The sequence below is a fragment of the Gopherus evgoodei genome, chromosome 3 (assembly GCF_007399415.2).
Source record: "Gopherus evgoodei ecotype Sinaloan lineage chromosome 3, rGopEvg1_v1.p, whole genome shotgun sequence".
Classification (NCBI taxonomy): domain Eukaryota; kingdom Metazoa; phylum Chordata; order Testudines; family Testudinidae; genus Gopherus; species Gopherus evgoodei.
Window position 1 is genome coordinate 92,193,241 of NC_044324.1, and position 14,424 is coordinate 92,207,664.

At 40.7% G+C, this 14,424-nt stretch overlaps 1 protein-coding gene across 1 annotated transcript in view; it reads right to left on the minus strand.

Annotated features, from left to right (window-relative positions):
- Positions 1–2,499: 2,499 nt before the first annotated feature.
- The window catches only part of SCML4 (Scm polycomb group protein like 4), a 110,756-nt gene continuing 98,831 nt past the window's right edge, over positions 2,500–14,424 (minus strand). Inside the window, exons 7-8 of the mRNA XM_030554231.1 lie at positions 6,167–6,312; positions 2,500–2,692 (exon numbers count right to left, since the gene is read on the minus strand). Of these exons, the coding sequence (XP_030410091.1) occupies positions 2,567–2,692; positions 6,167–6,312 (272 nt within the window). The 3' untranslated portion in view covers positions 2,500–2,566. The remainder of the gene's footprint in view (positions 2,693–6,166; positions 6,313–14,424) is intronic.

A 14,424-nucleotide genomic window follows, 5' to 3' on the forward strand; every position in this document is an offset into this window, starting at 1 on the left:
CCAGAACTTCTGTTCTGTGGGAAAGTCCAGTATTTGAAATTTAGAGAAATTGAAAAACGAAAGAAAAATGTTTGGATCAATCGAAACATTTCATTCAAATTTGACTTTCTACATAATATACAATCAAATACATTTTCAAATGACAAAGTTGTTTTGAGAACAAAACCCCAAAAATATTTCCTCCCAAGAATGTCAAAAGTGAAGTGTTTCAATAATGGTGAAATATTTGTTTCAGGGAGGTTTCCAAAACAAAATTTTCTCAAAATCAACAGGTTCCCATGGAAAGTTTAGATTTTGAGGAAATGGCATTTTGCAATGGAAAAAAACATTCCACTGGGAAATTTTTCACCTGCTCTCATTTGGAGTTAGCTATATTACAGTGAAGTGAGTTTTTGGATGGAAGGAACTAAAATCAGAGAGGTTTTTTTTTAAATAAGAAAGATGGGCTACACTGAAGAACATGTAAGAAAACTAGATTGTCCTAGGATTTGCTGAGCTTGACATTACAGCTATATCAAGGTCTTTACACTCTTTTGGGCTGACTTTAAAAGCAGGTCAAATAAGTAGCATTATTGTAAGTAAAAGACTCAACTTTCAAAAATGCAACTGTGAACAATGAACTGTGTAACTGTCATGTTGTTGTGAACACATTTATGTCCCTAGCACACATCTGGCTGAGCAGATTTTCATTCTGTGCAACCTGGACATAAAGCAATGCAGCTCAGTTTAAAGTTCTAATAGTCAGTATGTTTAGATATTAGTATATTTTATATTTAGTCTTATAGGAATTTCATTTAACACATTTATTCAGGTGTTCATTTCAAAGGCATTTCAGTGTGCATACAGGACTTGTTGAAAACTGGTCAGTCATTTGCAGATCTAATGCTGCAAACATATAAACACCTAAGTAACTTTACTCATGTGAACAACACCAGTGAGTTATTAAACTACTCATGGTATTAAAGTGATTCACATTCATATGTGTTTTCAGGAACAGGCCCTGAATTTGTATCTTTTTGTAGCGGGTTTATTCTAATGTTGCACATAAAAATGAGTTTTATTCTGCAAGACATTTTTGGTAACATTTTATTCTACATGAACAGAATTGGATGGTACCATCTTATCACTGCCAGGTAAAGGTTCAGGAATCCATTCTCTGAGACAGGTTGAGCCTGGCTATCGCACAGCCCTGTCTCAAAGAGTTGCTAAAAAATCTGGACACTCATTTAAAGAGAATGCCGTTTAAGCTGAACGGATGGAGGTATCCTTTTGATAAATCTCATTTTTAAAGAAGAAAATAAGAGCATATCCAACCCATAAGTAATCTACTATTTTTTAAAAAATATACTTGTCCTGGCATGGCTACATAAGATGTGGACAATCATCATTTTTTGGTTCTTTTATGGTGCAGAGGGACATTTTGAATCCACTTAAGTCCCAAAGCTCAACACCTCTGCATATGTGCTGAACATTAACAAGATTACCCACAATGGCAGCTTCCGTCAGGAAATTAATCTAGAAAATATACCTTTTAGATCAAACACAGTTGCAAACGTACAGTGTGTGTTGTGGTTTCAACTTCATTTTGGAGAACATTTCCACTGTATTCTTTTGCTTTTTTAAAGAGTGCCACAAAATGTATGGCACACAGTCATGGCTCAAGGAAGGAGGCAGACTGCTGAGAATGCCAGATGCTCTGGGAGCTATCCAACCACTCTTTGACTTAATGAGATGCAGTGTGTTGTGGCATTCTCTCAGGAACGCTTTCTGCGTTTTGGTTTTTCTAAATGGTGAACTAGTTGTCCGTGAGCAGTGAAGGGTCGATCATGCTAGGAGCTGCAGTTCCTAATTTGTGTGTATACTAGACGTAAAATCAAAGTGGCTCAATCACACCCTATAGAAAGCCACCATGTCATCAGCAGCTAAAGCCTGGAGTTTATTAGGATTTTTTCCCTCTAGTGGGAAAACAAGGTACTTCAGCCTTCAGAAAAACTTTTTTTTTTAAACTAAAGAATTTCAAGTTTTCCAGATAGTGCAAGACATGGGGTAGTGCCCATAAAACAACAATAGCTGACCAAACAAAGGGCATTAATTGGACCTTTTCCAGACCTTTTATCTCATAATGATGTTGTTCTTGGGTCTCCATTATAACCACACCCCAGATGCTGGCAAGTTACTAATTATGCCCCAGAAGCTGACAGGTGGCTAATGAGTGACTCTTCTATAATCTCTCATCAATCCTCAGCATGTGTCAAAGCTGTATTTGTTTCCGACTTCCCACTTCTGATTACAAAAATAGGACTTACTATAATCATAATAAGAATATTAATGATATAAAATAATTATTGTAATTATATACTTTTTGGCAAATTATTAACACAGAACAGCCAAAAGACCCCATTGAATTAAAAAATGGTGAAGATGCACAAGTGTTAAAAAAGACAAAGTCTTTGTTAAAAAAGAGAGAAAAACAATTCACAAGTTGATGTATTTCTATAAGGCAACATGTTACCTTTAGTCTGCTATCTCGGATTATGTTGAGATTGGGTCACTGTTCAGGGAAATGTCAGAACTTTGCTTGCTTGAGTTTATCGATGTGGTAACAAAGTTTCAATGCTGGTCCCAATTTCAGACCCAAGTATTTCATGATCATGTCACTTTTCAGCAACAATAAAGCATTGCCATCAATCTCCTGTTTTAAAAAAAGAGAGAGAAAATCAAGATGTTTAATCTGTGACCAGTGCTGAAAAAGTAAGAGAGCAGGCATTCCATTGCAGCTAGGACATCTTCCAGCTGCATTTTCAAAGGGCTTCATTCAGAGTAGAGCTGGTGGAAATTTTGTCAATTTTAAAGTTTCATCAAAGCCCATTGAAATTAAAAAGTGCCATATCAGTGCTAAGTATTAGCATGGACTTCCATACGTTGCGTTGTTTCTGTTTGATGGCCAGATTTTGTCTGCGTGATCCATGTTATACTAATGAAGCATTACTATGGATCTTAATTTGCAAGGACCATTATTGTGCTTACTGATGATCCGCAGTACGATCACTTTCTGATTCACTCAATCAGCACTTGATGGTCAATTTCCACTCCCTGCCTCCCCTCCCCTCTCCATATTGGAAACCACTTTCTCCTTATCTCTTCTTCCTATCATTTTAGGAAGGTAAGATAAAGGAAGAATTAATGTTGCATTCAAATATGGATACAACAAACATGGGCATAGCATAAAGAAAAACAAACTTCAGGAGCTTAGAATAACGTAAAATAAAATACTGTCAAGTGATTAGAGTGAATTTGGATTTTTCAAAATGTTAATGAAGGTCTTTTTTTCCCTTTAACATTATTAGTATATAAAGGTTAGAATTAAATTACAGGACATGAGTGTGCCAGAGGGAGCATTCATATTTAAATATCCTGCAATAGCTATGTCCCTCTGAAGAAAAAGTATGTTTGCTTGATTTCTCTTTATTAATATTGTGTCAGCGCTTATAAAAATATACTGCAGAATTCTATCATAGTGATCTAAAACTCTGCAACAGTGCTATTAGCAGATGCAGGACCAGATCCTTAGCTGGTGTAAATCACTGAAGCCAATGGAGTTAGGTTGACTTACACTAGTTGAGATCTGGCCCACAGTAATTTGGATCATTACTGTAGGCTACTGGAGTGTTTTTATAAGGGATTGGGAGCAAGAAATGACACAGGTTTCTCAAGTACAGCCTGCAAGACTGCAATAGCATTTGGAGTTAGTGAGCAGCTTCCAGCTGCAATAGGAAAGTATTATTGTATTAAGGCTTGTTTCTGCAAACACTTATTCCCGAGCATATTTCTCAGCATAGTGAGTAGTCCCTAAAGGGGCACTAACCCTGTGGGGTTGATTCACTAGGACTATCCGGAATAGCTGGTGCTATATTTAGTAATGAGGGTTTGCAGGATCAGGCCGCTAGTGAATGAAAAGATTAAGACTGCGCCTCTCACTTCAGAAGCTGGAAATGGAGGCTTCCCCTCCCAGTAAGGTCACTCTCTCCAAGCAATACTGTCAGTGGTAAGCTAACTGGAACATAGCTAAAATAATCAATAGGAAGAAGGTCTAGAAAACGGTGTGTGCTCACAATTACAATATCCGTCACTGGAAGAGGTAGGTTATAATTCTGAATGAACAGGTTTAATTACCTTAAACATAAAGGTTTTAGTCTCCTTCACATATGCGTTTGCCAATTACTGACAATAATTAAACTATCAGAGCATTGCATTGCTTTGCTCCCTCTTGGTTTGATTTTGCTACTTGTTAATTCTCCATATATTCCTCCCTCATGTAATATTCCCTTCAAACTCACTCTCTCTTTCTCTCTGCTGGGTTTCACTTTTGCTCCTTTCTTCTTGCTGAGAGGTCACTGCAAAATGGCTCACACTCATTGCCAGAAGTGCTACTGCGAGAGAGGTGTGCAGCTGATGGTCTCACACTAATTCTGCTCCCTTCAGTGACCCTATCAATTATGGGCTAGATTCCTCTCAGACTGGACCCTGCTGCAGTGGCTCCAGATGCAGAAACTCTCCGTGGGAGAGGCTGCAATGCAGAAAACAGAGGTTTGGGGATTTGTGGATTCAGTGCACACCCTCGGTAGCCACTTTTGACAGAGTAACTGCAGAATCTTGGCCATAAGCAAGAGTTGCCTTCCTATGTGGGAAAAACACAAGGGAGGGCTGTGACGGTACCATGCACTGCCCTCCCTGTTGAGGAGATAGGGGAGTAGACTGGCTCAGGGGGATTGTCTCTCGCTACAGCTGTTTAGGTGAATTTTGGACAGTAAGTGTAAGTCAATCCCCAATCTCTGATGGTCACTTTAAATATAACAGGGCTAGCACTGCCCTCATTTGCTTTTGCTTTTCCCACTTTCTCCTTATTGTACCTCCCTGCTACAACAGTGGTGCCATGACTAAGATTAGCTGATTGCCAAAGCAATGATTTCAGGTGCTTGTTGGGCCTGTCAATGACATTAAGTGCTTCCAAGTAAATTATGCTTCATAGAAAGATTTAACACACAGGAAGATATGGCTAAGGTTAATGGACTAATCACTTGTCTCTCCCCTCTGGGGTCTCCATGCTAATCCAGCTTAGATTAGAAGGTTGGAAAATTGAAGGGGTATATATATTTTCAAAGGCCTAATTGAATTGAGTTGTGCAGTAGCCTCACCAAAGCTCTCAGACCTATTGCATATTTTACAATGAAAATGACTTTAAGTATATACAATAGATGCGAGGTGCTTCACAATGGACGATGTGGAAAATTTTAGTGCCCATTTAGCTGAGTCTCTTTTGTCAAAAATACTGTAGAACTATGGCACCACATAGAATCCTACAGCGTAGTTCACCTAGAGACTGTTGTGTCAATGCACTAGGCTCCATGCTGTATAAGACAATATAATGTTAGAATCTGCTACATATGCAATAACAAAACAAAAAAACACCCTGACGCTTTTGTACAAGGGAGACTTGTAACTTCCTAAATGCTCTTCTTTCTGGGACAGGGTGATGGGGTGAGGAATAGCAGGGAAGGTCTACACATGTTTCTGGGATCCTCCCTCACATTCACACCCGCTTCCCCTAATTTGCATCCCCTGCCCCAGACTCAAAACCTTCTGGCAAGGCAACTTTCTTTCATCCTGCAGATGGCTAAACTGTGTTGTCTACCATGCTTTTGTCAAATGGTTTATAGGAGAGCAATGCCCTGTTTGTAATGGTCAAGGAAACTAAGTTAGCTCCTTAGTGGCCTGAACTTCATTTAAACACAGTGCTGGAGCTAATTAAGATATGGCCTTAAGCTCCCAGCCCAGGGGAGGAGCTATAGAATGACATAAGGCATTGCTTCCCTCCCAGGGGTTGAGAGAGCAGTTCCTCCACACATTACTTTCAATCTCTGCTGGCACGAATCACCTGGTTGGACCTAGAAGTTCTTTTAATTTAAATTTAGAGTTAAATTCCAACACTTAGATGTTAAGATCAGCCGTGTCTTGTAAGCCGCTGAGCACAAGCAATTCCCTCTGCAGCCAATGGGCACTGAGAATGCTCATTGCCTCACAAGATAAGGCTCTCACTTGGTAAAGTCAATGACCTGTAGACTTAGCCCAAATAGCCTGGTCACACCATGGACTGCCTCCTACGTACATGTTTTCTGAAAAGCTCCACATGTGGACCTAATGCATGAGGGTCTGCATCCTTCACAAACCAAACCACATCATCGACAGTCCAGGTCGAAGGGTTCTTGCTTGATGGCCGAGCTGTATCTTGTCTTTCCGGCGAAGGACTTGAGGCTATCGATATAAAAAGCCCATAACAGCATGTTACAACTTAATACTAGTTAACGTGTTTTGAGAGCACTTTGGAGTAGGGCAGCCTTACATGGTTGCTACAGTGTTGGCGTCTGGGCTGGTGTGTATGTGTTGGGGGGAGATATTTGACTCCTTACTAGGAGACTCGATCCCAGCTGGTGAATTGTGTTAAAAATGATGAAATACTCAGTCTCCTGCTGGGGAAGGAAAAAATGTACCAGCTGCCACGCTCTTAACAGAGCAGCCACTACTGTCTGATCTGCAGGCAGCAGGGATATTGGCTCAAGAAGGCACTACTCTCCCACCTGGAGATAAAACACCACAGCGCTAAACAAAGGAATTAGCCATCCAATGCAAAGGGTGGAGGATGAAATGGGGATTTAGCAAATTGTTTGCTCTTAGTGTTCAGATATTTTGACTTATCCTGCAGTTTAAAATAGCATTTCCATTTGATATCCTCCTAATCTCGGGCTCTCATGAAGCTGAAGGTCCCCAGTGATTGTCTATTTGGAGAGCTACTAAAATGTGCGAAGATGAACGTTGCACATGTGACTTCTTAATGGTATAAGCCCAGGATGATTTAAGGTCACTTCAGCCTGTTCCAGCTTTAAATCAAGGCAATAAAGGCACATTGGAATGAAAGTGCATTTATGTTTTTATTCCTAGTCTCTGCAGAATTATAAATCTCAGTCATCACATGTATGCAACCTGCACCCCACACCTCCTCCATGCTGCTGCACTATTTCCAGAGCTATGTGATGACATTAGATTACAGGAAAGCTGTTTACATTTGTTTATAGCTACAAAAAGCAAACTTCACATTAACTGGAGGCAGCACACGGACTCAGAACACGTTAGTAGCCAAAACCGTCTCGTGTCTCTTTGTTAGAGCAGAATTGTTAATGAGTAGATATGAACAGTAAGAGACCAGGCACAACAGAAAAAGAACAGAGCAGGCAGAGGGAGATCAGAAATACCTGACGAGTTGAAAAAATGGAGGCCAGAGAAGCCCAGAGTAGTTAAGAGCGGAATCAAAGAGGCTCAAAGCAGCTGATTAGAGAAGATTTGCGACGTCCAAAGAAACACTGAGCTTGGAAAAATGTATCAACTCTGTAAGAATCCCATGGACCAGTGAGAGCACTATAAATATATGTGAGCAAATGGAATGGGCTGAATCAGAGGCTCATGTAAATTGGTATCTCATGGACTTAAATGGTGCTCTGCTGATTTGCACCATCGGAGGATCTGCCCCAACAAGCCGGATCCCTGCATAGTGTCCAGGCTGTGCATACTGGTACTTTTTTGCCATCCTAAGGATCTCCCAGTGTAACCTAATTAGGTATATTTTTGCTATTATGAAAGATGGACTCCAATAAGCAGCAATACTATGGATGTGCAGATCTGATTGATGGGGCTTCGTATTGGGATTTGATGTAAATATCATTTACTAGGTCACTCTTTTGGATATACAGGACAAGGGGTAGCTGCAGATCCTCTAATTAGACTGCTAGTGTTCATGTTCATATGGAATCACACAACTCTGGGCTCCACTAGCAGAATAAATGTAGTGCACATCTGGGATCAATGGCATGAAGCTGTGAAGCCAAAGCATGTTGAACGAATGGCACAATCTCTGCCAGCCATCGGATGATCAGTAACATAGAATATGTTGTCAGGGACAAGCGAAAGAAACAGGATGCATCTTGGAGGCAGATTTCAGCTAGACAGAAGAAGACACCAATTTCTATCCTGCTTGATCCAGGTGGAGCCTTGCTTTCAGTCTAATCCAGATGCAGGCATTTGTGTGGAGATACCTAGAAACTGCCAGTTGGCTGTTCAAAGGGAAAGCTGTCAGCGGCCGGCCAGGGCAGACTTTAGGTTTTTACTCCGAAAAGGGTGGTGAGGCAGTGGCGTGGCGAGTCAGATGCACCTAGTGAATTTGAGAGGGAAGTTTCTTCCCTGACACTATAAACTGTAGAAGACGATGACCTTGATACTGCTCCTGCTGGGTGATCTAGCCTCCATTGTGCTGAATGAGCATGACAGTGAAAATGGCAGGCAAAGCTCTGCTTTCTGTTACACCAGTGTACATGAGGGCAGAGTATGGCTCAGTGACTCTTGTCTGGTCTGTGCATTGCTTCCAGAAATGCCACGGAAGGGCAGAGGAGAACACATGGCCCACTGGGAACAGCAGGAAGTCTTTAACAGTATCAGCCATTTCTCTAATAAAAGGAAGGGGGAGGGTGGAGAAAAGAGGTTGAAATGACAAGAGAATTCAATTCACCCCTGACAATGCAACAATCAATAACTTGAAGCTAAGGGTTTTAAGAAAAAATATAAATGACCCTTTTAAGGAGACCATATTGGTAGAACTCTTCAAGGGAATCTGAAAAGCCCCAGAAGTTTAAAATCACTCTTTCAAATTCCAAATCAATAACAGAGCACTGATTTAAAAACAGTTAGTTTTTTTTCCAAATATTAATATTTGAAATCCATTTCCCCCGCTAGAACCTGAATTCAGGGTTATGTGTTTCTATGACATTAGTTAATGACATCACAAGCACCTACAACAGATTATTTGCTGACATTATCTGTCCTGTTTTGGAGCCAATTTACCCCTATTTATTTTACAGGGTTTATCACAGCAGTATAACCACCTCATATGAGTATGCATTAAAATTTCAAGGTCTTGTTGAAACTGGGATACCATTAATTTGCACACAAAATCCAGAACTCAGGTCTTGGTAAGCAAGTACAGGAAGATCAGTTTCCAATATGTTTTAGAACATTTTTCAAGTTTTTCACTCTGGTCATATAATCTATTGATCTGGGAATTTAAACACCCTCCCCCCCTCAAACTTCTTCATTTACAAAAACTTAATTTCAACAGGACTTTATTACACATTATATAAGGTGATTTGGTAATCATTTTGCTGGAAGAATCCTACATTATAAACAAAATTGCTTGATGGTTTTATGATAAGTACTGTAGTTTTTTGTGTCTGAAGGTACTTGCACTTAACACAGGATTTAGATAAATGAAGAAGTCTCATCTCTCATGGGTATTTTATTCCATCCTGTCATCAGAATTAATCAAGAAGTTAATGAATACTCAGATTCCAAAGAGATGCGAATGCTTAGTATGAATAATTATTTTTAGAGATCATAATCTAGGTCAAATCCAATTTCCCGTTTTTGACAGGTGGCAAAAAATTACCAAATTAATGGAATGGGATGTGAAAAGCTAGGCAATGAAAGGAGGGAGAAGAAAGCACTTCTCCATTCTTCCCAAAACCAGATGATGTGGAAGAAGAGGAATGGATCCTATTTAAACAACTGATTCTTGGAAAGTCCATGGCAAAAATACATCAGTAACAGGGAATAGTTGCTGCAGATGAGAAGCAGAATGGTATATGCCAAGGAGGCTTTAAGCAAGAATTCTGAGACTCATGGACAATATCTAACGCCTACAGAAGTCAATGGAAAGACTCTTGCTGACTTCAGTGAGCTTTGGATCAGGCCCATATGTACCACCTTGGGGTGACTAAGCCCAAGGACTCTCTGCCCCATTTGTCCTTTTCTTTGACTCTAGTCTTTTGGCCTTCTGCCCGGGCCTGGCGCCACCCCGAAGAGGATGATGAAGTGGTGTAGAGCCCAACAACTAAATGTCAAAACATAGTAAAGAAACATAATTCAGAAACGGAGATAAAAATAGGAAAAGAAGGGAAGATAAATAATGTGCTCCTTAAATACATACAAGGCAAACAAACAGGCCCAGGAGAGATTAAGGCCATTGAAACATAAGAGTGCAAAGTGAGTGACGGATTATCTTTAATATTGCCATGGGCCTAAATGATTTCTTTGCCTCAGAGGAAAGGGGTGGGAATGAAATCTGAAAAGCTTCCCTCTCATTGCCCTGGAACAGATAATAAGGGAAAGTAGATCTACTGAAAGTAAACAAGACTAGCAGGCAAAGAATACTCAAAGATATATCAAGAAACATTTTTTAAAAGCTTACTATAGACTGGCGTAAAGAGTATGGATAACATACTTATACAAAGGGACAAGACAGAACAGAGGGAGCACAGAACCATCAGAAACATGAGAATGCAATTACAAACTATTTAAAAGGAACAGTCAAATTTAGGAAGGCACAGTCAGTAAAGATCCATGAAAAGATAGCTCATGCTTGACTTGTCTACTCAAATTATACACCTCGGTGGTTCCCAGCTACCACTGTGCATCCCCAGTACTGATACTTTTAGACCACAGTCGCCAACTTTAACACGGTAAATAAGCGCCCCGACTTCCACAATAAGTCAAAAATCTAGCTAATCCCATCCCCAAACAAGGCCCAAACAAGCCAATACCTAAGAACCCCAACACTCTATGTGACTAGATCCCCTCCAGCGTGGAGGCTGGGACTGCGGTGGGCCCATTGTGCACCCCTGACTTTCTCCCCTTCTTGCCCCTGTTTGCTCCCGCCCCCGCCCCTGCTTGTCGGGAGCCGATCAAAAAAGAGAAGGAACAAGCATCAAGTTACAAGCCAAACAAGTGTAGCAACCCTAAACCTATGCTCAAATATGGCGTCTGTATGGCCAATTGTCGGTCAAAAGGTCACATTGGTACCATGTGCAACACTGTAGTGCTGTGTGCCTATTCTCGAACCTTCTGTCTGGTCAAAAGGTCAGTATAGGGCCGTGTGCTATTAGTGGGCTGTGTGCCACTTGTGTGCCAGGTGCTACTGCAGGGCCATGAGCTACAAGTGTGCCATGTGCAGCCCCTAGTGTGCTGGGTGCAGATCCTGTTTACGTAAAGGGCACCAGCTCGGAACCCGGTTGGTGAAGGAGCTAGGGACCAATCAGACGCTGACACGAGTAAGAGTCTTCGAATAAAACTATGTCTCGTGCCAAAAACGGCAGGAGTATCCGCATGTTAGCTGAAAGGCCTGATCACCCTTTCAGCCAGGGTCTCCTCTGGATTTTGCCAGCTCGTGTCATGTCATTTCGTTTTGTTTTTCGGATTATTTCTCACCAATTCGTCATGCTCTCGTGTCTGTACTGCTAGTCAGCCGCACTTGGAGTATGGTATGTGCATTTTAATTTCTGTAAATACTTTGTTTGCTTAGCCTTTCCCCCTTTTTCCTTCCCTTACTTGGTGCAAAGTTGTGTATATAGTATATGAAAGTCAAATTGTTGTACTGATTGCTATGGTGCTTGTTTGGTGCATTTTACAGCATATGGTTAATGCGTGTACAGTTTACTTAGTTTTGTGTTTCTGCTCTGGATTTTAGTGAGCAGTTGATTATAAATCGTTTGGTTTCTTGTTGTTGGATGTAAATAGACTGTTTCAAGTTGTGTATGGTTTTATTCTGGTAGTATTTCTAGTTGATAAATTGCTTCTCCCCGGTCCAAGTTGTAACTTAACCCCGTTAATAAACAGCCAAGTGGTTTGAAATTTCAATCTGTTACGTTTTGATTTTCCTCTCAGTCAAATACTTACTTGAACCTGCATCTGTCTCGGACAACAAGCAACACGCTACAAGCAAAAAACTAGCCCACAAGCGACTCACAAGCCAGTTAAGACAAAAACAGGTCCAATTTCTGCATTTTTTTAGCGGATTTGGCATGTCTGGTTTAGACAATGTGATTAGTAATATTGGCTCCTGCTCCTCACCTTAATGATGAAACTATGTGCTGGGTCCTGGCATTTAGCTCCACACACCTTAATCTGCAATGGAGCAATGGCTGTTCTGTAGCTGAAATCAAAATCACAAGAGCAGCCCAAGCTTGTTAGAGAGCATGTGAGTGTCATACAGTCAGCATTTAAAGATGTTGATTTAGAGAATCTGGAAGCGTGTCAGAGAGGGAGAACTACTGACATTAGAAAGCCTGGTGAAGAGGGAAACTGGCAGATTTCTCCAAACTCTTAAAGCTCTAGAAAGCAGGAAGATTTCCAAGGCTATGTGGGTTACAGCAGAATAATTCCACAAGCATCCGTAGCAGATGCTGAAGCACAATGACCTAAGATGAGGCAGAAGTCACAGCAGGTGGCAATGTGGAGGCATCTCCTTAAAACCACAATCTGGAGATGTTTTTAGTGTAATTATGGGGAATTAGCCACCAACCTCCCATTCACCTGACTTCATCATGGGAACTTTGAGGTTAAAACGTATGTATTGCACTTGAAAAATGGGTTCTGCTATGCATCAGTATATATTTTATAGCCTGAATAATGTGGGTTTTTTTAAAGTGTCGTTTACAGTAAATAATGCTTGCTCTTTTACAAAAATATCAGTGAATAAAGAAGATTTGGCTTGAGGCTTCAAAAAAAAAAAAGTCCTTCTAAATTTGTTCCCCTTTTAATGCCACCTCAGTTTAATAAGCCCTTCTTGTCACCGCCTTGTTAGTATGCAAACGGAGATGGATAAGTACAGATTCTAATTGCTCATCTGTGTTTGCTTATGATTGAGCAGCATGTAAACTAGCTCTAGAGAGAAGAAAAACACAAAGAAGCATCCTAGTGAGATTGCAGATTTCTAAAACCTTTCCAGCTGAGTGTGTTGTGAAGGCAATAAATAAACTACACTCCTGCTGCACAGGAAAATCTGTTATTAACAAAGCCCAGCAATACCAGTGAAGGTGAATGCTGCAGGTTAGCTGAAACATACAATCACTGTGAAGAAATACATAAAGTTTAAGGAAACGTGCAGAATACTTTGCAAAAACTATGGTAAGAACTTCAGTGTTATTGTGGAGAAGTGCTTGAGAACTGATACAATCACGAATATCTAGAAGAAAAATGAAACCAAATGGTGAATGGGAATGTAACTGTTTCCCTAAATCTGTGTGCTGTATTGTAATGAAATCATGACCACCTGTAACTTTGCAGCACATGGGCCACTCACAACTTCACAGGGACACTGTGTAGTAGAATTCAGATCTCTGCTCCAAAAAGCACCAGCTTCTATCCTTGACTAAAGGAGAATCTCAGTTAGCAGTACAGAGCCTCTGGCAATTCTGATTAAATAGGTAGCATTGGTACAGATGCACACTAGCCAGTTCATTGCAACAGTCCTGCATGTTAGAGTATCTGAGATATGTGTGGAAACTAATATTGATATTGTTGTAGGTAGTAAGCTGCTTGGGGCAAGGTCTTTGTCTTCTTGTTTGTGTAGACAATACCGAGCATATCAATGTTACGTTGCGGATTAATCTGCCAATTTTCAGCTTCACATACAAATAACAAATATCAACTACATGGAACCCTCATCCTTTCCTTTTTTGGCTAGTACACTTGTTCAGCTCTCTAGCTGGCCAGGTCTTGCTGGTCTTGTGTGCATGAGTCACATGAAAAAGTATTAAATGGTTTTGGCAAAGACTCATTATCTCCTTGTGTTTTATGCGGCAGCCTGAAGTTCTGCCAACTCACCTCAAAAACAACCAAATGGCTCTAATGTCTGAGCCCAAGCTACTTTTTTAAACATTTCTCCTCCCCTCTCCCCTGCTTTGTTTCTTAACCTGCTACAGAAGAGCTGACTCTAAATACTGGGATAATGTGTAGGCAGGTTTCAAAGGCTATCGGTTTTGTGAAAATTGTAATAAACTGCTTCCTGGGCAGTCACTGGTGTTTTCCACATCCTGGATGCATGCAGCTAGATAGAACCCGATGGGAACAGATGGGATGCTGGAAAGACACTTTAGGTGCATAACTTGGGCTGGGCGCAAGAGAACTTTAAGTGTTTGAGAAGAGAGTCGCTGAATGGAGAATATACTGCAGAACAAATCATTCCCACACCAGTTGAAGTCAATAGAGAGGATCACTTAAACGAGTACACGAGTGAGCCCTGATTGACCAGAATGCTACAGTGTTTTTGAAACAATATTGAAGAACATGATAGTGTTTGGGTCTATGTCTCCAGGGCCACTGAACTGAACTGAAAGGTCTGATTGCAGCTCCGTTAGGCATATCCGTACTAGCTTTCATTAGCTATCACAGCTAAAATAACAATGAAGACGCGGTGGCATGGGCTTCAGCCCAGGCTGTTTAAGCACGGGTACATATTCCTGGGTACATATTCCTGGGTACATATTC